The following is a 27,459-nucleotide window of genomic DNA, read 5'->3' on the forward strand; positions in this document are numbered from 1 at the left end:
CTCTGAACACATAATAATCTGGCCACTCAGTGTGTGTGTGTGTGTGTGTGTGTGTATTAGAGGCCCGGTGCATGAATTTGTGCATGGGTGGGGTCCGGCCAGCCTGGACAGGGGGAGAGGACATGGGCGGTTGGCCGGCCTGCCTGCTGGTCGAACTCCTAGTCGAGGGGACAATTTGCATATTAGCCTTTTATTATATAGGATATACACTGAGTGGCCAGATTATTATGCGGTCAGAGATCATAATAATCTGGCCACTCAGTGTATATAGCGCATTATGCAAATGCCTGTCATCACCACTGTCACGTCGTTGTCATTGTCATCATCATCTTCACCATTGTCCTCCCCCCTGGTCCTCCTTAAGAGAACTTGTGAGGACTGGCAGCCCTGGAACCTCTGGGGCAGAGGAATTCAAACCAGGGGTCCCAGGACACTGAGGGTCATGAATAGGCCCGGCACTTCTTGAGACCTTGGTTTTGTAACCAAATCACTATGTCGCTGAAGACAAGAATGTCAGTTTTCAACAGCTTCTCAAAAGTGTCTCTGATGCCAAAACCATTAAGAACCTGCTTTGGAGATCTAGAAATAGGTGTCCGGGTGGAGGGAGAAAGGCTTCGCTCGCTCTTCCCGAACACCACTATCACACGTTACCATCGGACTGTGCTCAGGGGAGGGCGGAAAGATGAGTAAGGCTGTGCTCCGGCCTTGAGTTCTGGGAGAACTCTGGTTTATGAGTCCAGTAGTGGAAGATTTAGACTCTTCCCCGCACAAAGCTGACAATTCAGAGGAAAAGGACATACAGTAGGTCCTCGGGTTACGTCGGAGATCCGTTCCTACGGCGTGACGGAACGCGATTTTTGCCGGAAGTCGGAACGCACCTACATAAGCACCTACGTCACTCACATGGAGCACATACACAGCAGTAATGAAGTGAAACAGTAAAAAAATTTAAAAGAAAGATAACAATTCCTGACCTTTACTTGTGGTAAATAAAGAATAAAAGACATAAAGCACATATGTACATACGTCGAAATGATGGAACTTGTTTTTTGTAAATAAATGGGAGATGGCGACGTAACCACGAAACGACGTACGTCGAGTCCAATGTAACCCGAGGACTGCCTGTATAGATAAACCGTTACCCTAGACTGATACTTAAAATGTTTTGTTTTTTTTTAAGTACATACAAGAAAAGAAGAATTCGCTCCAAATGAAAAAGAAAGCTGTGTTAGGAAGAGTTAGGGATAATAAGAGCCAATCAAGTGGTCAATGTGTTCCCCAAAGGCGGGGAGACAAGAACTGAGGGCTGCATGGGGAGGGGCTGGCTCCACTTGGCCAAAGCACAGGGATGAGCAGCAGCTGATGGGAGGAGCGCGTCAGTAAACTGGGAAGGAAGGCGAGTTTATTAGGGTGTTGCTGGCTACCCCAGCGGGGATGGACTTGATGTATGAGAGAGACTGAACGGATAGAAGGAGGATTCCATGAGAAATGGAACACCTTTGCTCGAGAATCATGTTACCAGAATGGCCTCAAATGTTACACCTTAAACCACATCAATTTCTACTACAGTATTTTAATTTAAAACATTTTCAAAATCATACAAGGTCAGTATGTGAATTAATCTCCATTAATTGTCATGCCTTTATAATTTAACATAGGTCCTACCTGAATTTAATGTAGGTCCTAGATGCTATAGGTATTAGCATCTAATTTTGCTCATGAATTACTGTGATGATCTAATGAGACACTATGCAAAGAGCTTAAGGTAGGGCTGATACACATTCAATAAACGTCAACTATAATTACCGTATTTTCCAGCGTATAAGACAACTAGGCGTATAAGATTTTCTTGGGTTAAAAAGTCGTTTTATACGCTGGAAAATACAGTAGTCCAATATATCTAATCCATTACATCTAATCCCATCAATATAGTCCAATATACCGTATTTTCTGGCATATAAAATGACTTTTTAACCCAGGAAAATCTTATACATCCAGTCGTCTTATACGCCGGAAAGTACGGTATATACCAACCATGATAAAGAAGAAATATTCACCATTGATAAGATATAACACGGTGAAATGACCACAAATTAGAAAGAAGTCTTAAGAAACTATAGAAATAGCTGGGTAACTTTTATCAAAAAAAGAAAATCAATTAGACTAAAACTAAAAATAACTGCTTTAAGTACATTTTCCCCAGCATCAAATAAATAGACAAATCTAAAGAGCCTCTTTCAAAAGGTCCGTTCACTCAGCCACTGGGAAGCCTAGCAATGAAATGGGTTCGATACAGGATCAGCTATTCTGAGGAGAGAGTGTAGTTTAACTGACAAGGCAGGTTAGTTGATGAGACTGGCTGGCCCCTGAAGGAAACATGTGAATGGCTTCCAGACTCACTATCACTGCTGTTAAGCTGGCTACCTGCCAATTCAGCAAGTACAGGCATGTGCCCTGAATGGCAATCTTCCCAAGTTCACGTGTTCCCAGTAACAAAGGCATGGAAGAGTGTTTTGTGGCATTATGTTCTGTACGGTGAGCATGCAGTATTTATAACCAACATGGTTTGATTCTTTTTTAATTAAGTGCCATAAAGCGTAATGCAATGTAACACACTATGCAAAATAGACACTAATAGATAATAAGAGCTTGACAAGTCCAGTCTTCTGAACTGAAATAATCCACAAAGTCAAAATGACAGGAACTAAGTGGGTAAGAAAAAAAAATCCAACATGGACAAACACCTGAAGTTTAAAATCTACTCAATTTTCATAACTGCGCAAGGTGGACAACATGGAAAAAACAGGCCAGATATTAACTGAGCATTAAATCTCTATACACATAGTCACTCACCAAGTTATGAACACAACTCTGAGAACCAAAAAAAAAAAAAAAAATGGTTCCCTGCCAGGAGGACTAAGGAGAGCCACGTGCCCTCGTTTAAATGCCGCATACCGGATGGCTGGTGAGCACAGCTGCCAAAGCCAGGGCTTCCAGGCGGACGATGCAAGAGAACAATGACTACACGTAACTTGCTTAAAGGGCAAGTGCAGATTAAGTTAACTTCAGCTACCCTGTGGGTTAATTTGGTTTCCAAGGTTAGCTAGAACCCTAACAACCATCTAAAGCTTTGTTTTGATGAAAAGACACTCGAATTAGCATTCTGACCCGTGTTTTTATATGTGATCACAACTGAAAACATGGGTAAGATACCTGTCCACCTCAACTGGAGTGTGATTCACCCCCTACTCACTAATGACTTCACTGGAATAATCTCAAGTTGCTGAAATGCCACCACTTTGTAACGCTAAAAGCCTGTTCTCCTAAATGTGCTGAAGAGCAACCTGTCATTCTGAGAAAAAAATGATGGAAGGTTCTTAGACACTCTACTCCTTTAAGACAAAGCCTCAAATCTAGGATTCAAGTCTCCAGCCTGACCCAACCCAGTTCAGCCCAGAGCCCTACTGCCCTAGTAGTTTTCATATGGGCTTCCTTAGAGCATCGCACCATGGTTCTTTGTAAGTGAGAAGCAGTACAAGGTTGTGTTTGCAAGCAAGGCTCCGGAGTTCGGCCACTTAGTACCCGAGGGGCTCAGGCAAGTTACTTCACCTCCCCGTGAATGCGTCCTCTATCTGGGAGGTGTGAGGATTAAAGAAATGAATACACAGGAAGTGCTTGGAACAGCACCTGGCTGTAACAGTGTCTGTGGTTTCTGATTATACGAATGTCCATTGTCATTACCATCATTATCATTGAAAGCGTGAGGCCACAGAGACCAGACTTGACGCTGCCTCTACCCTATCGCACCCACGTCGCGGCCCTCACACGTCATTCAGATCCTACAAAAGCACTGCGCAGCCTCCCCGCGTTCTGCTTCACAGCACAATACCACCCCGAGCCACAGGCCACGCAGCTTCCTAACCCAAGCAGTACGCCCACCATCCTGAAAGAGTCTCCTTGCTAAATACCATGCAAAGAACAAGCTGATCCTCTGTTTTCTCTGAAAACAAAATGGAATTTCCTTAGGATTGCTAATTAGACCCTACTGTCACCTAAACACCCTCCTGCTTCAAAGGAGGATCCCTTTCCTCAGTAGCAATTATTCTGTGCCCTGCGCCTTGACTCAGAATCTCACGGGCACAGAAGAGCGGACTGATACTCCCAGACACGGCCACAGCTCGCCACCGTAACAGAATTTCTGCCTAAGCCCGACGGTCAATCGCACTGTGGCTAGGAAATCCCTTTCTTTCCCCTTCACCTTTTCCAGGACAGAGAGAGCAGGACAGCAGCTGCAGCCGCGCAGGGAGGAGACGGCCGCACAAAAGCCCTTTCACCAGCACATTCTCAGCTCCCTCTGGGGGCCTCCCACCAGCATCTACAGCTCCGGCTGCCAGGAACGCCCGACCCAGCTCCGTCCCCGGTGACAGGTCCCCCCACAGTACACCACACTTCCAACGTTATGGCCATGCCACGTGAGCCCACGGATACCCTCCTCCTTCTACTTCCTGTCGTGAGAGAACGGGCCCTGGGAAAAGCAGAGGTCCCTGTTCTACGCTGAATATCCTGCTGTCAGCTGAGAAAGATTGTTTTCTAACTTGAATAAAGAATTAAAACAGCTCAAGAATCCCGCCAGACAGACAGAAGCCCCAGAAACACTCTCCCCCTCGTGGAAGGCCCTTCTTTCTGTTCCCCAGGACACAAACTCATTCGTCCTGCGCCCCGCTAATTAAGGAAGGCCAGGAGCCCGTCTCCATTGGGTAACACAGGAATGGTGCAGGGACACTCGCCCACAATGAGAATGTGGCCAAAGTCTCTTAAGAAAAAGGGAGTCCTAATTCCCCCTCCCGTATTTCACCACCGGTGATTGATCTTGTTGCAACAGCTGCACTTCCATATTCATTCATTCCAAGTCTTTTCATCAAAACGTCCGTTTCAATCCTGAAACCCCGATTGGGATTCTAAAAGTAACACAGCCCTAATAAAGTTTAGAATTTGCTCTTATTTTAGTGAAAAACATGGTCTCCCCCAAAAAAAGTTGTCAGAGAGGGAAACACTCTTATTGGGCTGCATTATAAAAACTGCCAAACACTGAACCGAAGAACTCGAGACAGAAGGGGGAACCTACTCAGGCATTCCGTTCTAATACACACATCCGGGGGACAGACCTACACAAGTTTCTAGTAACAATTGGAGGAAAGTCTTTGGCCAGCCATTTGTGTGGACATATCCTTCGTTTTCAAAATTGGCAAAAAGCTGCAACTTTTTATTGGCGCTCGAGTAGTAATTAACATGGAAGGGTACCCATTAGCCCAGGACACTAAACTGAATTGATTCCACAAATCTAGGGACAGATGCTCAAGATTCCATTCCACTCAACTTGGAAGCTTACAACAAAGGGAACCAGGAACGTATCTGAAGCGAGAATGAAGTGAATGCTGAGAAGTAGAAAGTGAGGCAAATCAAACGTAAATATGAAATTACACCTGCTGTAAAGATCCTTGTTCCACTAACACCTATTAATCCTGCTTTATAGCCCTCACTGTAGGTCAAGCATGTCAAACTCGAGGCCCACAACAAATATTTTTGAGGCCCAGCCAATATAACGGTATATAAGAAACGTTTTAATAACAATTTTGTAATTTAATTTTTACAATATCCTGTTATACATAATTATTAATAATGAACTACAACATTCACTAATGATTGATTACTATAATCATGTTGCATTCATTTCCCTTACGCACCTTACATGCAGGCACACCATTTTTCTCCACTAATACTAGCAGCGAATATTTTAGCAGCCGATGGCCACATCATTAGTCTTGGACCGGCTTGCTTGGTGTGCACAACAGGAAATATTTTGCTTTCGGAGAACAAGAATAATAGGTTTATTTGCGTGACGCTTATTTGCGCAGTTATTCAGTGTCTGGTAAGTTAATGTTCAAGAAAACATATTAATTTTTATTAAAATGTTCTATTATTTTATGTTAACGATGACTCATTTACTTCAGCCCTTGTATTCAGCATGTCTCTATCGAAATAAACCTACGTTTCTATGAAAATGGAAGCTTTTGGTTTTTTGCAGCCCACATAAACTTAAACCTTGTGTATTTGGCCCGTGTTAGCCTTTGAGTTTGACATGCTTGCTGTAGATGTTGGGACAAAAAGGGGGGAGGGGAGATCTCAATGACAACACTGGAGATTGCCTCTTAACAAGACTGACTTTCTGAGTAATTGCTCACATGACACTCTACCCTTCCAAACCTCAAATGGGAGAGCAATCATGTGGGCCTGGTGTGTGAGAACAATTCCTACCGCCCACCCAGAGGCCTCGCCAGGCAAAGCATGTGATACAGAGATTAGCAGATGAGTCAGCTGTCACTCCCACAGGGCAATTACCAGTGAGCTCCCTGCAAAGCCCATTATAAAGTACCTACAAAATCTAAACCTGACAGGACTGTACATATTTTAGGTAGTCCACAGAATTTCTGTCTCTAAAAAACAAAAAAACAAAAACCACACAAAACTACTTTTCAAGGGATGTTTCAAATGTAAGCTCCTTTAAGAAAAGATCTTAAAAAACAGAACTAAATTCAGATTTCTGAATATGTTCTCTGTTCTATGAAAAGTATATAAATGATACACATATTTGACAATGTTGAAATGGGTAGAATATCCCGAATACTTGGTTACGTTACTCAAAGGCAAAGGCAAGAAGTAACCAGTTACGTGGGCAGGTTCTTGGTATTCAGAGGCAAAGGACTCCTGTGTGGGCCCATGTCAGTTAGCCCATGGTCGGCAAACTGCGGCTCGTGAGCCACATGCGGCTCTTTGGCCCCTGGAGTGTGGCTCTTCCACAAAATACCACGGCTTGGGCGAGTCTATTTTGAAGAAGTGGCGTTAGAAGAAGTTTAAGTTTAAAAAATTGGGCTCTCAAAAGAAATTTCAATCGTTGTCCTGTTGATGTTTGGCTCTGTTGACTAATGAGTTTGCCGACCACTGAGTTAGCCCAACAGGAAAGGCATGACTAGGAGAGACAGTCAGGGCTTGGCAGAGACGGGCAATGAGCGGACACTGAGGTTCTAGGCAGGTGCTGATACACCCGACCTGAGCCAACTCAACCCAGACCAAGTGTCAGTGCTGGGTCCCATGGGGATCCCCACTGGTGTTCCTGAACTGCTCCGGCTTTGCTTCATCTGACAGGCACCTCTCCACACCTCCAACCTGTCCTAGAAATTAACCAGGCAAACCCCAAATGAAAAAAACTAGCATATCTAATTTTAGTATTTCTACTGCACAAAACCCACTGACCTTCCCTGAAGGAATTCTACATTATGATACCCGTTGACTTACCAGGATTCTCTAAAATAACGTGCGCTGATAATTCTACCGCCAAAAATACATCTTGCAATGTGTACCAGGCCAATGCATAATTATTATTATCACTTGTATTTCATTTCAAAACACATCTAAACATAAAGTCTACTGTACATGACGTATTTTGCTCTGGAAAGCAAGAATTACAGAATAGGTGACCTAGAAACGGCCAACTTTTCTCTCACCTTTAAATGGCAATATTTATACAAACGCAGAACAGTTTCATATATACCTCCCAGCCCCACTGCCCATCATCCCGGCCTCCCACGAAGTCACCCCTGGGACAGTCTGGCCCTGCCACGGAGCGTGCAAACCGCTCGGGATCTATTTCAGGTCGCGGCAGTGTTGGATGGATGGGTTGTTCCCTCTTTTTTCTTTCTTGGTAGTAAAAATATCTCAGTCTCTTAAATATATAGGTGAAAAGTACTCATTTCTACATGAGGCTTTAAAAAGCAACAAAAAAACTCTTTTCACTTGAAAGGGAAAAAAAAGCAAGGCAGCGCTCATATAATTTAAGTCATCAAAGAAATGTAAATTAAGGTTTTGGTTCTATTTTCTGTTCGAACTTTAACTTACAGCAGCTCTTTATAGGCTTTTAAAACCCACTTTGGAAAAGGGAAAAAAGTAGGGGTAACTATCCTGAGGAAATTCAAAACACTTCAGAGTTTCAGTTCCTAACTTTGGGGTATTTTTTTCTGTTGACATTGCACCTGAAAATTCTAGCTCATGTTGGAGAATATGACAACAACAAAAAATCTATTCTCTTCAGATGAAGGACTACTAATTGCTGTTGATTATGCTATTTTCTCTTGAATTAAACTATTTTGGGTATTTTAGATGAGTGGTAGATAAATGATGTGTGATACATGCTGGTAGTATTTAATTCATTAGAAAAAGAATCCCTTGAATAAACCAGAGCACATTAAAATATTATAGCATCTAAAATAACTTACTTCTAGGAGAATATCCTATTTTTCATGTGTTATATACCTATTAGATATGGGAGTGGGTACGGGGGTGGATATTGACTGAATACCCATGGTATTACTTTAAAAAAAAACTTTTACTGTAATAAGAAAACATCGTTTAGAATGGAATTAGCAATAAAGGAAACATCAATAAGATTAGTAAACAAAGCGAGTTCCATCTATGCTGATAAATGCCGTGATTACCCACTTTCCTTCTCTTTCCACCACCCTTCTCAGAGGGCGGGCCATTCAAAGCCAAAGTAGTCATTAATTTAATCATTCAGCCTTTTAATCTTTAGTGAGCAGCTTCTACATGGCAGGCACTTTTGGCTAGATGCTGAGAATAGAGAATGCATGAGCTAAAATTAAAAAGCCTGCCCTTAAAGGTGGTGTAGGGGTAAATTATAACACCCAAAATTCGTGTATTGAAGTCCTAATCCCTGTACCGCAGAACATGTCTGTACTAGGAGATAGGGCCCTAAGAGTTAAAATGAGGTTACCAGGGTGGTCCCTAATCCAATACGACTGGTGTCCTTATAAGAAGAGATGAGGACAGCGACATACAGAGGGAAAGGCATGTGGAGACATAGAGAGAAGACATCCATCTATAAGCCAAGGAGAGGTCTCAGAAGAAACCTCCCATGTCAACACCTTGACCTTGGACTTCCACTTCCAGACTGTGAGAATATTAATTCCTGTTGTTTAAGCCACCCAGTCTGTGGTGCTTCGTTATGGCAGCACCAGCAAAGTAATACAAAGGTTCACATCCCATCAGAGGAGAATGACATATAACTGTAGGAATTAGCTATGAAAAGCAGCTAAATTAAGAGATATGTACAAAGTGCAAAACAGGACACTCTCTAGCATGAACTGGCTGCCTCCGGTGTTCTGGTGTGAGGACCTTTGCTAGGTGGAATGCTATCCTAACAAAGCACGGCTACCATTTCCAAGACACTATTAGATTCTAACACCTGCTAGCAATCCTGCCCGTGTTCTTTCACCTCATCCTCACGTAAACCTGGTGGTAATTTTGAGTGTGTCCATCTTACAGATGAAGAAAGTCAATTTTAAGAAAAGAATGAATGTGTCCAAAATCACCCAACTAACAACTGAAGGAGCCAGAACCCCAAGCCAGGTCTTCTCCACTCAACATTCTCCATCAGCCTCTCACACAAGACCTGCAGGGGGCAGTGAGCAAAGCAGATCCTGGGGCAGAAGTTTTAGCAGAGTCTTCTCTCGGTGCATTGCACAATTCTGCGTGTTTGCAGTTACCTCTGCACGGCAGGCTAGAGGGGGTGGAAGTGACTGCTCTAAGTCTGCAAACATTCTAGCTGCAAAAACTCTGCCAAGGTTCTCCAAGTTACAGCAAAACCACAGTGATGCTTCTGATCAGATAAGAGCAGAGACATAGATAGAGATCCGCATCGGTCGTCATGATTTCAATGCTTCCTTATTTTTGACTGATTTTAGGACAGCTCATCCAGGTCCCACCGGTTCCATCTTCATGACTCACTCTACATACAGACACCTGCAAGAGGACAGAAAGCATGCGCGGGCACTGCCACTGCTATCCCCAGCCCTAACAGGCCAACGGGGAACATGAGGGGACTGTGAAGGAGCCAGCACAGGGCAGGTGTCACTGTAGAAAAAACGGGAGGGGAGACCAAACAGAGAAATAGGCACACAGTTACCTGTTTCTTCATCTATCTTGAAAACCCCAATGCCAGAACCGTCTCTAATGGAATACCGGATCTCCCCGTCTCTTCCTGCGTCCTCATCACGAGCGGACACTTTCATCACGGACGAACCAACAGGGACATCTTCTCTCACCGCCCCCTTTTCCACAAAGCTGGGGAACACGGGCGGGTGCAGGTTCTCGTTCACGTCGATGACCTCCACTTCCACGTAGCACGTGGATGACAGAGAAACCGGCTTCCCTCTGTCTTTGGCCCTCACGGTGAGGTTATACACCTGCTTCTTCTCAAAGTCCAGCTGCTGTACGATCCTAACTGCCCCGCTGAGTTTATCCACATCGAAGTGGCCTTCTCCGTGGTCCGTGAGGCTGTATCTCACCTGACTAGACTGACCTCGGTCGGGGTCATAGGCCTCCAACCACATGATTATGGTCCCTTCGGGAAGGTCCTCGCGCACTTTCACGTGGTAATTCGGTGGGATGAACTTAGGGGGGTTGTCATTAACATCCTCTACTGAGACTTTCAGAAGCACCGTGGAAAACAGCCGGGGTTCCTCCGTGGCTTGATCCCTGGCTTCGATCTTCAGGTAATGCACGGGCTGGACTTCGGGATCCAGGGGCTGCACGACCTTAACCACGCCAGTCACGCTGTCGATTGAAAATTTATCGGTGTCGGTGAGGATGGAGTACGTCACGTGTCCATTTGGCCCGAGATCTTCATCGGCGGCTTCCACCTGGATGATTTCACTACCCACCTCCTTGTCCTCACTCACTTCCACAAAGTAGCTCTCCTGCAAAAACTCGGGGGGGTTATCATTGGCATCCAGAACCCGGATATCCAGAAGATGCCAGGCGGCCTTCTGCGGCAGACCAAGGTCAGACGCGGTGATATTCAGGGTGTACTTGTCTGTTGTCTCCCGGTCAAGGGGCGATAAAATTTTTAGCATCCCAGTGTCCATGTCAATAAGGAAGCAGCTATCCTCATTTCCTCCAGAAATGGCGTAGACCAGTTTCCCATTGAAGCCGGTGTCGAGGTCGGTCGCGTTCACGAGAAGGATGCTGGAACCCACGGGATGGTTTTCCTTCACCTCGATGCCCGCTGGCAGGCCACTGCCGAACTGGGGTGCGTGCGCATTGACAGAGTGGGAATCGAAGAAGACGTCCTCCACCTCTCCCTGGCCGTGCAGTTTATTCGCCTGCAGCAGTTTCTCTGCCAGCATTTTGGCAACCCCGGTCTCTTCACACTGCAAGTGCACCGGCTTGCGACTGACCGCCACGGTTATGTTGATGTAGAACGGCGTGGCAAAGTTTTCTCCATCGGTAGCTGTAATTCTCAGACTGTGGAACGACACCTTTGCCCCCAAACCTTCCATTAGTGACTGCTTTAATGACAACACGCCGGAGCTGGGGTTTAAGCTGAACAAATCTAGCTCGTTTCCAGCCTCAATCTGGTAGCGGACCAACTGAAGTTCATCAGCATCAATGGCAGAAACGGTGGTTATTTGCTCTCCCACCTCCAGATCCCTGGGGATCGTTCCCTCGCAATTTATCTTCTCAAACAACGGTGTGTTGTCATTCAAGTTATTGAGGGTAAGGGTGGCCAGGACCTCAACTTCCCGGCGGTACGGCAAGCCCCAGTCTGACGCGCGGACCCTTAGGGTATAAACCCGGGGCATCAGCTCATAGTCCAAGTTTTCTGAAGTGCTCACAGCACCCGTGAAATGGTTGATCACAAACGGCACGGGGTTGAGGTTTGCAATACTGTACGTCACATAGCCATTCTCACCCTCATCGGGGTCCACGGCGCTCACGCTCATGACCGTGGTGCCAACGGGGACATTCTCATCGAAAGATGCTTTGTAGGATGTCTGGGTAAATTCAGGGGGGTTGCTGTTAGCACCTAAGACTTTGACCAAGACCCTGGTGGAGGCTTTCCTGTCACTTGTGGTCACTTCAAGTTCAAACTGGGATGCCTGCTGCCTTTTCACCGGTTCTAAGATGGAAATGAGACCAGTGTTGTGGTTCAAACTGAATTTAGCTTTTCCGGGCGCACTTTTGAAAACATACCTCAAGTGGGGATAACGAGGCGTGGCTTTTACCATGACCACAGGGGTGTTGGAGGGAGCCAGTTCACTGATTTCTGCCCTGTAAACATCCTTCTCAAACCTGACGGGGCCGGCTCGGAACTGTGGAGAAGTCACGTGGATGACTTTCACAGCAGAGAACTGGGGAGGGCTGCCTTTATCTTTAGCCTGAAGCGTCAGATTGTAGCCAAAAGGATGACTGTCCCAGTTGACATCACCAGCGCCTTTGACTTTATATTCTTTACTCCCTGGAGAGGACCTCACCGTTCGAAACTGTTGGTGCAAGTCACCGGCCACGATGCTTAGAGACGCTATGTCCCCGTTGGCTCCCTGGTCACAGTCCTCCACGGTTACGACCGCGTAGGTTGGGTCCCTGTCCGATTCCGACGGCGACAATGTCACCGCGGTGATCGCGGGCGCGCACTCGTTGGCCTGTTCCACGTGCACAGTGAGCCGGGCCATGCTGCTGATGCCACTGCTCCCGTACAACTTCATCCCCCGGTCCACCGCGAGGATCTCTACCTCATAGCGCGGGGTCTCCGCGTGATCAAGTCTCCCGGTCAAAACGACCACCCCGCTGGTGGGGTGGATAGCGAACATGTCTGTTCGGTCTTTAAAACTGTAGTAAAACTCCCCGTTGGTTCCTATGTCTGCATCGGTGGCACTGACCCTTGCAATACTGGTCCTGATGGCTGTGTTCTCAGGCAGAGAGACGCTGTACGAGGTGGGCGAGAATAACGGTCTCAGGTCATTTGTATCCAGCACGTGCACCCGGACCACCGTCCGCGCCTCCGCGTTAGTGTTCTTTTCTACCGCTTTGACTGCCAAGGTGTAATGGTCTTTCACCTCCCTGTTGAGAATAGCGGTGTTTCCGCCTTTGGTCCTTATTCTTAGGAAGCAGAAGTCTCCCAGGACGTACTCTTCTGCTTTGAACAGGTTTTCATTGTCTCCCGAGACAATTTTGTACCTCAAGTCCCACGATGGGGTGGTAAGGTAAATGCCCATCTTCACGGGGTGCCCGACGTAGGTCTTGGCGGCGGAGTTCTCGTGCACAGTGACGTTGTAGTGGAGCTGTGTGAACTGCAAAGGGGCCTGGTCCGGCGCTGGGCTCCCATCGCCGTCCCCAAAATGCTGGAGGAGGAGCAGCAGCAGCAGGAGCGCGGCCAGGTGTCTCCCCATCGCTCCGCTCTCGGGGGCCTAACAGAAGGGAGAAATCAGAATCATTATGTCGGGGAAATAAAACCAAAAACTGTACATTGTTTTCTTACACTTTGCTTTAGACCTTAGATTTTAAGAAAGCATTTTCTATCTTTGTGGAATTTGAATAAATGCAGTGGCTGTCGATTTTTTTTCTGTTTTCCAATATAAGTATATCAACGCTTATTTGTCTAGAGATACTAAGTTTAAGGATACTCTTTTTTTCATATTTTAACGACTCAAGTTAAAGAATCCTAATGAGTCCCTGGCCGCTGTGATTCATTGGTTGATATGAACCAGGAGGTCACAGTTCGATTCCTGGTCAGGGCACATGCCTGGGTTGCGGGCTCAATCCCCAGTAGGCAGCCAATCAATGATTCTCTCTCATTGTTGATGCTTCTATCATTCTCTCCCTCTGCCTTCCTAATGAGCATCAGATGAAAGATTGGCAACTATAAAAACTAAAGTGTGTTCTTACACTTAAATCTTCAAGGCAAATAGAGAATAAGCACTTGTTAAAAAGATGGATAAGTACATTGTTTAAATTTACTTACATACAATAAATGCTCAAAAGCTCACAAACTTCATGCTACTACATTCTCCTAAGCATGGGAAGCTTCGAACAACTAATGTAAAACAACAAAACATTCAACAGTGGCTTTATATCACCTCCCATAATGATAGCTTGTAGTCTCGTTTCCCAGAATTTATCCTGAAATTATTTCTTTATATGATTACGTTCACTCCCTACATAATGGGAGGGTTTACTGTCTCAGTGCTCTGTAACAACTTAAGTGTATTAAAATAACTACATCATTCAAGTGTGACACTGAGGCCATCTCTGAACCACCACGAGTCAAAAAAAAAAGTCAGTTTACAAAAAGAAAACCCGCAGTTTGATGATGAACAGAACTTTGCCTCTCCAAGTCCACCAAGCACATCTCACAAACCACACCAACAACCTCACTTCCATTGTCAACAACCAGTACTGTCCTGAGGGCACTGAACAACCTGTCACCAGGACACAAGACACACACACACACACACACACACACACACACACACACACACACACACACACGGACCCAAATCACCTAAGCTAATGCCCAATCAATGCAACGAGGAGGCAGGCACTGCAGGTCAGAGGGAGATGTCTGGAAGGGAGGAAGTCCATGGCTGAGGTCTGGCAGGGGAGCAGAACAATTATTTCCGACCATCTGTTCGCCTAAATGCCAACAAACTCACCTTGTACCTCAGTGTAGCTTCACAAAACATCCCAGCACTGAGGCGAGGACAGGGCTGTACCCTTGGCAGCGTGGCCAGTCACGGAATGTGAATGCTACCGAAGGTGGAAGGGACAGCAGCCTGGAGGGCTGGTTTAACAGCCAGGTGGAAATGGCAGCATTAATTTACAGTGTCTCAGCTCAGCTCGCTCCTGCCAACTTTGCCCCACTGCTCATTTCATCAGGGGAAAAAAGGAAAAGGCCTGATATGCTGAAAGCCATTAGAAGCGTAATTGATATTGAATCACGTTCAAGTTGGGCACCCTAACCTGTTCTTCAGATAGCATCATCCCCTCAGCTCCGCATGGGAAGTAGGGAAATTAGATTCCTAGCCTCTAAAAGAAAAATTCCCATTTAAACAAAATAACAAAGCGATTTCCTCCCAGAACTATTCTTAATTTGGTCAGCAGATCTACAACCCAGGGAAATTTTAATATTTTGTAATGATCCAGTAATTTTATCAAAACAAGTGAAAACTAAATTCCATCCCACCTCCAGGTACTGAGAGCCTGCTATGGAACAGAGCATGCAAAGGCGACAGAGATTCCCATCCTGAGGTATTTACAAACTAGGAGTAGATAAATATATATACAAAATGCTTTAAAGAACACTTAAAAAGGTGATGTTAAATAAGCATTTCATTGTTTTAGGAAATATATAATTACTGTTACCCACTTTACAACAAAATAGTATACCAGGATTCTATTGAAAGCAATTAAAATATTTTTGCTTAATTCTACATATAAAATATTATGCATTAAAAGGAGTAAGAACGCACTCCACTAGTATATGTCGATATGTAAAAATGTCCAGATATATTAACTGGAAAATCTAAACTGATCCCATGTATGTTTGCAAAAAAAAAGAAGGGGAGATAAATTGTGTGCAGAGTACATGAATGTGCTTAAAAATGAACCGAAACATTCTGGACACAAATTAAAAAATAAATTGTTAACTGTGGTAACTTCTGGAGACTTGGAGGCCGGAGAAACATTTACATTTTCACTTTTCTATCCGAATTTTTTGGCATAAGCATATGTTTTCTTTATCATTCATTCACTCCCTTCATCAATTATTTGATTCAATCAACAAATATTTAACCAGTTAACTGCCACGATATTTTCAATTTAATTTAAAAAGGTCCACTGCTTGCGTCTATAGATGCTTATGGCAGTTAACTGGTTAATGAGCATCTACCGTGTGCTGGGAATAGTTGTAGATGCTGGGGTTATAAAAGTCAACCAAACAACCTACCAATCAATCCCCATGGTGATACATTTCCTGGAGACAAACGAGAAAACCATGCATATCGGACGCTGACAACTAAGTGCTAAGGAGAAAAATAAAGTAGGGCAAGAGACACTGGTCAGTAACCCGAGGGAAAAGAGAGAACCCTAAATTCAAAAGATCCAGGGTTTCTCGACCTCAGCACTACTGACAGTTTGGATTTTGGGAGGTAAGGTTTAGAGGGCTGTCCCATGCATTACAGGGTGTTAGTGTTATTCCTGGTCTCCACCCACTACAAGCCTGTAGCATCACTTCCCCACCAACTAAAAGTGTCTTCAGATATTCCCCAATATCTCCTGGGCTCCAAATCTGCTTCAGTAGAGAAGCCTAGTTAGAGAAACAACAGAGACCCTTGTGGCTAGGGCACATGGGGGAGGGGAGGACAGTAAGGGGACCATTTTTCACATAATCCATCCATTTTAGAATAGTTTCAGATTTACAGAAAAGTTAGGAAGGCCAGTTTCCCCTATTGTTAACATCTCACATTATTATGGTACCTTTGTCACAACTAATGAGCGAATTAGATACACTGTTACTAACTATTTAAATCCTAAGGCCCTCTTTCTGTCCCAGGATCCCAACCCAAGACCACCACACTACGCTGAGCCATCATATCTCCAACTCCTCTGGACTCAGTTTCTCAGATTTCCCTTATTTTTAATGACCTTGACAGTTTTGAGAAGAACGGGTCATATATTCTGTAGAATGTCCCTCGAGTGGAATTTGCCTGATGTTCTTCCCGTGAGTACACTGGGGCTATGTGTTTGGGGGAGGGGGTGAAGCGTCATTTTAACCACATCCCATCGCCATGACTTCTCCATGTTGATGCTGATCTTGCTCAGTTAGTTAAATAGTGCTTGTCAGGTTTCTCCGTGATGAAGTTACTCTTAGGTCATTATGCTCAGCCCACACTTAAGGGTAGAGAGTTATGCTTCATCAATTATTTAGAATTAGAGGCCTGGTGCATGAAAATTCATGCACTGGAGTGGGGGGTCCCTCAGCCCGGCCTGTCCCCTCTCACAGTCTGGGAGCCCTCAGGGGTGGGAGGCGACCCGGCGATCAGGGGAAGGCGACGCCCCATCACACCTCTGCTGCTGCCACTGCCGGCAGCGCAAGCCTTGGCCGGCCCTGGTTACCTGAGCCTCGGGAGGCCCTGGGAGGCTGGGCAGCCACCATCTGAGGCTTGCCTGCACCTCGGGCCAGCCCTGGGTGGCTGGTGGGGGGGCTGAGGGGACTGGGTGACTCCGAAGGCAGGCGAGCAGAGCGGCTGGGCCTGCCCCCATATTTGAGGGCAGAGCAGTCAATTAACATATTCCCTCCTTATTGGCTGTGGGCACCACCATCATTGAGGGCAGGACAGTCGATTAGCATATCCCCTCCTTATTGGCTGTGGGTGCTGCCATCTTTGTGATGGTGTGAGGGTCAATTAGCATATTCCCTCTTTATTAGATAGGATTCTTCTACCGGGGAGATTTGCCTAGTCTCTCCCACTTATGTATGAGAATAAATTACTAAGTGTAGTTCTTTTGATCAGAAAAAAAAGGCCATTTTTTAGGAGATATTGTTAACCTTGCAGTAATATAACCAAGAACTGTGAACTCAGGTTTCACTATAAAACGCCCTGATCAAAAAACAAACAATAAAAACCTATGGCTGCTACGCTATGCATAGCAAACAATTAAGCTGAAGGGAATGAAGATACTAATACCATTTCATCTAAAAACTCTAAAACGTACATTATCACCTAGAGTGCATGCTTATGAAAATTAAACTCAAAAACCCCTTTCAGCCAAAGGCTACACTTTGATATTTAGAAGGTGATCAGCTACTGGAACTCGCAGTAATTCGGGAACATTCACCCAGTGCAGACTTTAGGGGAAAGGGCCTCGGGTCCAAAGCTTAACTATCTTTAGTACAGGATCCCTGAAAACGCAAAAATAAGAGAAAACCAATTTTTTCTGGTGGAGCTCAGATATTAATATGCTCATATGTCTTCATTAGGGAGAGCTTCATTGTAAAGAGTTCCAATCAATTCCTGTGACTGCAGTCTTCACAGATCAGAATCCAGCCCCGTGCTGAGGATCTGGCTGCATATGGTTAGGAGGAAAGCTGCAGATTCAGAAGTTTCCTATGCTGGAAAACCGGACATTGCGTGGCCACGGGGTTATGCAACACACAGATTCTACTCGGTGTTGTATATTTATTATTTAGTCATCCTAGCTCTCGATGCAATAGGGGGAACAATGCTAAACTCTCTATTGCACATATGATAAAAAACACGCAACAACATCCGAGAACTCAGTGTTCCTCCTCATGTCTCCTGCAGCTCCCATCCATACCAAGGCCAGGGATGCAACTAGAATGTAACTGACCACTCAAAGTCAGAGCTTAACGTTCGGCTTCAATGGTGTCACATTTTTTGGGTATTTTTTAAAGATGTCTAAATTGCAAGGAAGATACCTGCATTTTCAAATAAAAATGTCATGACGTTGTCAAATAACAAAATATGAAATTAAATGACTCCTTTTTTAAAAATATTGTATATTAAACAAATGTTTTATGATTTCTAAAGTCACTTAATAGGAGTCAAATAAAAGCTTTGTATCTCCCTAAGAAAGCCTATTCGTTACTCAGCTATAATTAATTCACAGCTTCCAGATAACATTTATATCAGGGAAGAAAATCTGCATTTTCTAATTACATTATAATAGTCACAGACAGGACTCTTAGAAGCTTTCGTTCTCACACTGAAAAAATTAACGGGTAGATCTTTATTGTCTGGGCGCATACTAAATCTTTTTAAGCGATCTTAATACATTTTTCAATAAAACTGGGTGGGGGCCCAGCTATGAACCTAGAATTGAACAGCAGCCTTAGGCTTAGTGTATACTTAACTACTTCTGGTAACTCTGTATGTTGTTACGTTTTTATTGTTGCTGCAATAAGTCTGATTACGCTAGCAATAACTTAATTCCCATATTGCCTTCAAATGATCAACAACTGATTCCGAGTTAACTGAAAACAGTCCTTAAACTACTGATGCTGACAGGGAAAAACTACCCATCTCTCTCCTCAGCACATTACAACTCTCTCAGAAAGTATATGTCAGCATTTACATGATTTAACGAATCCCAAATAATTTTTTTAAAGTTTTCTCGCCCTGAAGAAAGTGAAATAGACTTCCTAAGTTTTTTAAATAGCCTCCATATAAAATGTACTATGTAATTTACCGGCTGCATGAGCCTATAAAACATGTCTGTGGGCATTCTGAAGATGACTATTTCTGGCGGTTCCATGCTACTGTGACCTGAGACTCGAGACAGGCGACCAAGGGCTGTGTGTGTGTTTCTGGCTGGGCCGGGGTCCCTGAGCTAACCCTTCTCTCTCTCTCTCCTCACTATCATGACCACCATCTCCCGCTCATCCTCCAACACTTCCTCCTCATCCACACTCCAAGGCAAACTCTGCCCACAGAGGCAGACAGACTGTTTACCTCTTGTGATTGAAGGTGATCTCGCTGGATGTATTTTTCTCTGCAAACAGAAATCATTCAAATGATGTTTTGGCAGGGTAGGCAGTAATTAACACTGGCCGATTCGTCCAAGCCTGAATTACTAAGGTTGTATTACAGGTCAGATGACAAGGTTTCTGTGTATTTCGGTACACATGCAGGTATCTCACTGAATAATGGGCGAGGAATGTGAATGTTCAATGTACAATAAGAAAATGAAAGTGATCAGGTAGAAGATCCCTCCTCTTCCTCTCCTTACAAGATTCTCTTCCCCTATTCTCTCTTCTTCCCACATCTCAGAGATGGGGACCCCCCTCCCCCACTTCAGCTATAAATAAAGACACCCTTGATGCCCTAAAATTCTGCCTCATCTAAGGCTCTTCCCTAAATCCTCCCCCACTCAAACATGGCACTCAAATGACTCTTTGCAGAGTCTACAAATACAGGTTCATCCCTACTTAAAACTAAACTGCATTCAAACCAACACCCTATTTCTCTCTTTCTTTTACCGGCAAAGAGTTCCCAAAAGAAGTAGTTTCCTGTGCTACCTCGACTTCCCTAGAACTCCCTCCTCTCTAAAGAGATGACTTCCGCCCTCACCTGTCCCACAGGATCTCAGGTCCACCCAGCAACAGAAAGTTCCTTCTGGCACCACAAATCAATGCCAAATCAAATGCCCTTTTCCCAGTACTCATCCTCCAGGACCTGGTGTCTCATTTGACACTATTCATCTCTAATCCCTAGCACCCTTGTGCCCTCTATATTGTCACAGGCTGCCTATAACACAGAGGCAACCTATAACATATAGAGAATAAAGGACACAATTTTCCCGATGCTCTTCAATACTTTCATACCGATTCTTTCACCTTAAAGCCTGGCATTATACATTTCTGTCTTCCAACTCTTTGCATACATGCACATATTCTGACCCTTAAAGATCTCATCTGCTGTACCTTAATCATAAAGGATCACCACAGAATCCCGCATCCCAGCCCTAAACTCCCTCAAATGCCACAGACACGCCTCCTGAGATGCCATCACACCTAAGCTAAACGGCCTTTTCACCACTGCCCACTGCAAAATACAGGCATTCCTCGGAGGTAGTGTGGAATGCTACCGAAATACACCACCGCAATACAGTGAATATCGCAATAAAGCCAGTCACACCATTTTTGTTGTTGTTTCCCAGTGCGTATAAATGGGCTACCCTGTATTGTAGTCCACTAAGTGTGCAATAACACTATGTCTAACTAAGCAGTGTACACACCTTAATTAAAAAGAATACGTTACTGCAAAAAATGCTAACCACCATCTGAACCTCAGTCTTTTTGCCAGTGACGGGTTTTGCCTCGGTGTCAATGGCAGCTGGTGGCTGCTGAAGGTTGGGGTGACTCTAGCAATTTCTTAAACCAAGACAAGAGTGAAGTGTGCCACACTGACTGACTCTTCTTCTCACCATTTCTCTGTAGCATGCGATGCTACTGTACCCACAGAACTTCTTTCAAAATTGAAGTCAACCCTCTCAAACCTTGCCCCTGCTTTACCAACTAAGTTTATTTCCATAATCTTCAAAGAACCTTCACCAGAAGCAGACTCCATCTCAAGAAACCACGCTCTTTGCCTACCCATCAGAAGCGACTCCTCACAGTTCAAGTTCTATCATGAGATTGCAGCATTTCATTCCCATCTTCAGGCTCCACTGCTAATTCCACTTGCACCACATCTGTAGTTACTGCCTCCACTGAAGTCTTGACCCCTCCCAACCCAAGTCATTCATGAGGGTTGGATCCTACTTCTTCCAAACTCCTATTAATAGTGACATTTTGACCTCTTCCCATGAATCAGAGCTCTTGGGTGACCAGGTGTGTTGTCAATGAGCAGTAATATTTTAAAAGGAATCTTTTTTTTGAGCTGTAGATCTCAACAGTGAGCTTAAAATACAGGGTGAGGCAAAAATAGGGTTACAGTTGTTTGTATGGAAAATGATGTGATAATTAATCCTATATAATAAAGTGCTAATATGCTAATTAGACCGGATGGCAGAACGACCTTCTGGAATGACCTTCCGGGAATGACCAGTGGGCGGGGGGTGGGGCTGTGGGACCGAGAGGCAGCCGGGGCTTCGAGGGCTGAGCCCCTTGTGCAAATTTCGTGCATTGGGCCTCTAGTAATAATATAAGAATTAAACTCTGTTTTGCATACTCACAACTGTAAACCTACTTTTGCCCCACCCTGTGTTCAGTAAATCCTATTGTAAGCACAGGTGCTGCCATCCAGGCTTCATTGTTCCATTTACAGAGCACAGGCAGAGCAGATTCAGCATAATTCCTCAGGGCCCTAGGATTTTCAGAATGACAAGTGAGCACTGGCTTCAACTTGGTCACCAGCTGCATTAGCCCCTAACAAGGGAGTCAGCCTGTCTTTTGAAACGTTGAGGCCAGGCATTACTTCTCTTCTCCAGCTATGAAATGCTAGACGGCATCTTCCAATATAAGGCTGCGAGTGGGCAAAACTCAGGGCGCCATGGAGGCCGCCTGGCCTTGGAGAGGAGCCTGACCCAGGCCCTTTGGGAGCTGCAGGCCCTGGGTCTCCCCGCAGACCCTCGTCTCTGTGACTTCCTGCAGAACCACTTCCGGGGTGAGGAGGTGGAACTCATCAAGGAGATGGGCCCCACCTGACTCACCTCCGCAGGCTGCCGCCCGGCTGGGCTGGGCGAGTCTCTCCCAAAGGCTCACCTCCAGCACCACGAGGAGCCTGTGGAGCCCAGAGGCCTTGGAGGGGCCCCTCTGCGTTCCCCTGGTGTCTGGCTTTTGCCTGAGCCGCTCCCCAAACTACTAGCCATTCTTTTAACCACTCTGAACCCCTCTCCCGTGCATTGGACCGAATGAAACAATAAAGCTTTTTGCAGAAAAAAAGAAATAATTTAAATAAAAAAGAAGGAACTGGGAGACATAAGACCTATGATCCAGCCCCAACTTTGTCACTAATCAACTCTGTGAATTGAAGGAAATTCTTTAATCCTTGGATGCCATTTCTGTATTTGAAAAAACTAGAGATTGGACTAAAATCTTTACAGCCTCCTCCCCTCCCCTCACAGATACATAACCTTTTACACACACCCCTCTCTAAATACACCCACAAACGCTCTCTCTGCCTGAAAATCCAGGATTTCTATGATCTTTTATTCTTCACTGCCAAACCTCCAGGTCTACCAAGTTATCTAGACTTTTTTCCCTTCTCAATTTCTCAAAGCAGTTCCCTTTCCATTCCTCATGCGGCCACCTCGTTCATGTTTGTGTCTGTTCAGCACAGCACCTGCAGAGCCTTTGGGTTCCTGCCTTCCGGTCCCCGCACTATTTCGCCTATACACTGCAATCAAGCTAATCCCATTAAAGCGTCTTTGTAATATTAGCCCCTAGTTTATAAACAGTGTTTCCCTTTAGCCTGCTGATTAAGAATATTCTTTTCAGCCTTACATTAAAGACCTCTGATAATCCGACCGCTGCCTACTCCACTAATTTAACCTCCCAATCTTACTGGTACTTCTTATTTCAAACCAAAGTAGTATATCCTACAGCGAGTATGTCAAACTCTTGGCCCGCGGGCCGCATGCGGCCCACAGGGAATATTTTTGCGGCCAATATAACGGTATGCAAGCACCGTTTTAATAAAAATTTCATAACTTAATTTTCACAATACCCTGTTATACATAATTATTAGTAACCAACTACATCGTTCGATAATGACTGATTACTATAATCGTGTTGCATTCATTTCTCTCCACTAATACCAGCAGCGAATATTTTAGCAGCCGATTGCCACATCGTTAGTCTTGGACTGACTTGTTTGGTGTGTGCAACTGGAAACATTTCACTTTCGGAGAACAAGAGAAATAGGTTTATGTGCGTTACACTTGTTAATTTGTACAGTTATTCAGTGTCTGATAAGTTGATGTTCAAAAAAATATAAATTTTTATTAAAATGTTCTATTATTTTATGTTAACGATGACTCACTTATTTCAGCCCTTGGCATGCAGCATGTCTCTTTCGAAATAAACCTACGTGTCTATGCAAATGGAAGCTTTTGTTTGTTTGTGGCCCACATAAACTTAAACCTCGTTTATCTGGCCCGTGTTAGCCTTTGAGTTTGACATGCTTGTCCTACAGCTTGAAACCACCCAGTTGTCCAGAGCCGAGGAAACCATCTAGTGGTGAGGGCTCTAACCCTGTAACATCTCCACCTCGTACCTTCTAAGACAGGGGTCCTCAAACTTTTTAAACAGGGGGCCAGTTCACTGTCCCTCAGACCGTTGAGGGCCGGACTATAGTTTAAAAAAAAAGCTATGAACAAATTCCTATGCACACTGCACATATCTTATTTTGAAGTAAAAAAACAAAACAGCAAAAACACCCGCATGTGGCCCGCGGGCCGTAGTTTGAGGACGCCTGTTCTAAAAGATCATGCCAACACTATCACTTTATTTTCTCCTGTCCTTCACTCCTCACATACAATTTAGTTATTTCCACCTTTTTCTTCCATTTTTCTTTATTTCCTTCTCTTCTGAACTGTCCATAACATTATCCTCCCTGTCTTTGTGAACCCTACTCATAGACCTATACAAAGGAAAAAAGACAATTCATAATCAAGTGAAAGCAATTAAAGAAGCAGTGATGATCCAACCAACCCGCTTCCTAAAGATAACATGGCATGCTTAAGTCTGGGGTCTCCTTTCTCACCATTTATAACACCACAATCAAATCGCAACTAATCCCTAATCCTCAAGTAAGACTTGACAAGTAATTAACATTTCTACGACTTGCTTTACAGCATGTCATTTGCACTCCCTGAATCAGTCCCTCCAGATTCACTTTCCCTCAGAGCATCCTAATATCCCCCCACCCCACACCCCAGCTCACTAAGCTGTCATGATGAACTGCCCTCACCCTGCGGCATCTCTCCTGTCACATTGGGAATCAACTCCTCATCTCTCCTCCCACCTGGACTGTAAGCTCCTTGAAGGCAGAACACAAACTTTGTTCACACTGTGCACGAGGTCTGGCCCAATCAATGTGTGGCACAGAGGAGAGCCACAGTTGCTGGGTTCGTGAATGAACAGATGGATGAGGATTGAGGATGGAGGATGGCAGACAGGACTGAAGAGGAAAGGGGAGGGGAGGAGGGATAACATGGGATAATAACAATACATCCATTGCTCCAAAATTAACAGGAAATCCAGGTGCAACCACCAGGCCAGTAACAACACTGCAGACTGCAGATAGCTCTCATTTCCAGCAGCTCAGAACGAGGTCGCCACCCACCTCACAACGCTTCCCAATTGGCTAGAGCCGTGGTCGGCAAACTGCGGCTCGAGAGCCACATGCGGCTCTTTGGCCCCTTGAGTGTGGCTCTTCCACAAAATACCACGGCCTGGGCAAGTCTATTTTGAAGAAGTGGCGTTAGAAGAAGTTTAAGTTTAAAAAATTTGGCTCTCCAAAGAAATTTCAATCGTTGTACTGTTGATATTTGGCTCTGTTGACTAATGAGTTTGCCGACCACTGGGCTAGAGGTGATGCTAGATCAGTGTCTACACTGCCCAGCTTATTATGAGGCTCCATACTTGAATAATCCACGAAGGATAAGGATTAAAAAATCACTGATTTTCCTAAGAGGTTTGTAGAACACACTTATTATAGCGTTATCTCCACATATATAATAAACTATACAATTAAGCAAGAATTTTGGCAATATACTTAAAATCTAGGACTTAAAAAAAAGATAGAATTTTTTTAAAAGTTTAAAATGTGAAATATCCAGAGTCTTCATCTGATCAAATACATGTTTGAAATAAAAGGTTCCTCTCAAATATGAGAAGAAAAAATGGCACCTTTCTGATCTTCATTAAATGAGTTCCCTGCATCAACTCATTTCAAAAACTCCTGTCCAGTGCCTAAGGATACACTAACACTTGCAAATTGAACAATTAAGCCAGAGAGAAAGATACAGTTTGGCTTCATCATCTATATAATTTGGTCAAAAGAGAGCTTACCTACTGCAATTTCCCTCTCATAAAGATTAAACACACACCTAGCCTTATGGCTTCCAGCTATTAAAGCAGGTCTAGGCCACGGAGACAACATTGAATGCAACAATAATGAACTAATTTGATTCAACCTATTGCCTCTATGTAACATCTGCCAAACTTGGGTGAAAACAGGTTGTGGTAGACTCTATGATAAGGGAGTGAAAACATCTAACCTGTATGATCCCTTTCACCTATGACATTCAGAGAAGTGACTGACTGCTGGCTCCCTGGTGGCTCAAGAGCTAACTCTAAGGCAGGGGATCAACGGAATGAAAACTGTTAGTCTGCACATAACTTTCAGATTCCTCTCTTGGCACCTGTCCAAAATATGGATTTAAATGACCTATTGACATGGTAAGAACCTACTGGGATGGTTCTAGTGATTAATTAAAAGATACAAATGAATACACAGTTGACCTGAATGGTTTTATGAAGCCCTCCAACAACCTCACTTCCTTTCAGAGTGCCAAAGAATTTGGCTCCTTTGAGATGTGCATTTTTGCCAGACGTGGGTACACAAATGCACACTTGATTCAAATCAAACCTTGCACTGAACTTGTTCAATGCCATGTTTAGCATAACTTAAGAGTTATAGCAACTGTTTTTAAAGTTGTCTAATGTTTTAAGTATTTTTACATCCATCTTAAAGCTTAAACATATACCAAGGAAAGAGGAATAATGGTGAAACCAGAGCTAGTCCTTCTAAAACACAAAGCCCAAAGCCAAGGATCAGAATTAACCTATATCACTGGAGAAACTCGTGTTCATGAGTGACTTTACTAACTACATGTACTAAATAACAACCACAATTCTAGGAGTAATATGGAAAACCACCACCATACTCGATTTAACACGTGCAGATGTCTTCTTAAACTCCTGAAACCTACCTCTGAATATATAAAAGACTTAAGAATCTGCTTTTGTAAAGATAAATACATAACCAGATAATTTGCCTTTTAAATATTTTTTTCGATTGTAATAGACACTGTAAATATCCAGTTTTTTTTTTTAAAAAATCTACTCTACCAGGCACCAGGGAGTTGCTTAACAAAACCACTTAATGAAACCATAGTTCAGAAGCATGGAAAAAAAGCCCTTTAACTGCACAGAAAATATTTATGAGTTTACTTTCCTAATGCATACAATCGCGTCCTTGTTTTCAAAGCCCTGCAGTTCACATCAGTGGGAACAAAACAATCTTCCAGACAACAGAAAGCGAGCTTCCCAGAAGGCACTCTGAGAAAGGAAGATCATGAAAGAACCAGAATCTTTCTTTAAAAGCCTCTCTCTTTCATGAAAAGAAACAAACTTGATAACCAGCACACGGTGCAAAGGTTTAGCCCGAAATTCATCAATCGCGCCTATCCATGTCTCAATCGCATCTCTCTCCCTTCCGCCAGTCAGTACAGAAAGCTCAGAGCAGCACCCCTTCGGGGCGCAAAACATCTGGCAGAACTCTGCGACTCCATTTCCAAGAGGCCATCTCTCAGCTACTGGCCTCTCTCTCCATCTGCCCTCCACCGGGAGTACCAGTTCACCCACTGGAAGAATGGATCCAGCAGAGATCGGTTAAGCCCTGCGCAGGCACGAGTATTACCGAGGAGAAGAGGGGGGCGCGCAGGAGGCGTCCCAGCTCCAGGCAGCGGCGGAAGTCCCCGCGCCCGGCCGCCCCGGAGCCCCGCGCCGCGGCGGCGCTTTGATTTCCAGCAATGGCTCCAGGACCGGAGCCGAGCGGCTGGGGCCGGCTCTCCACCGCGCCCTGCTCGCTCATTCCCATTCCGTTCCAGTCGCGGATCGTCCCCCCGCCCCGCCGCCCGCCCCGCCTCCGCCCCTCGCCCGCCGCCGAATCCGGGGCCAGCCCTGAACTTTGCAGTGGGCAGGCGCCACCGCACCGCCACCGTCCAGCCGGGCCCCTTTCTTTCATCCCCTTTCCTGAGCTCGGGCGCGAGCGGGGTCCGCGGCTGGGCGATCTGGGG

General features: G+C 44.7%; 1 protein-coding gene across 1 annotated transcript in view; it reads right to left on the reverse strand.

Moving 5' to 3' along the window:
* Window positions 1–27,223, reverse strand: part of FAT1 (FAT atypical cadherin 1) — a 114,681-nt gene extending 87,458 nt beyond the window's left edge. Inside the window, exons 1-2 of the mRNA XM_079779363.1 lie at window positions 27,081–27,223; window positions 10,037–13,319 (exon numbers count right to left, since the gene is read on the reverse strand). Coding sequence (XP_079635489.1) covers window positions 10,037–13,301 — 3,265 coding nt within the window. The 5' untranslated portion in view covers window positions 13,302–13,319; window positions 27,081–27,223. The remainder of the gene's footprint in view (window positions 1–10,036; window positions 13,320–27,080) is intronic.
* Between the last annotated feature and the right edge of the window lie 236 nt (window positions 27,224–27,459).

This window comes from Cnephaeus nilssonii, assembly GCF_951640355.1.
Source record: "Cnephaeus nilssonii genome assembly, chromosome: 8".
NCBI classification, from domain to species: Eukaryota; Metazoa; Chordata; class Mammalia; order Chiroptera; family Vespertilionidae; genus Cnephaeus; species Cnephaeus nilssonii.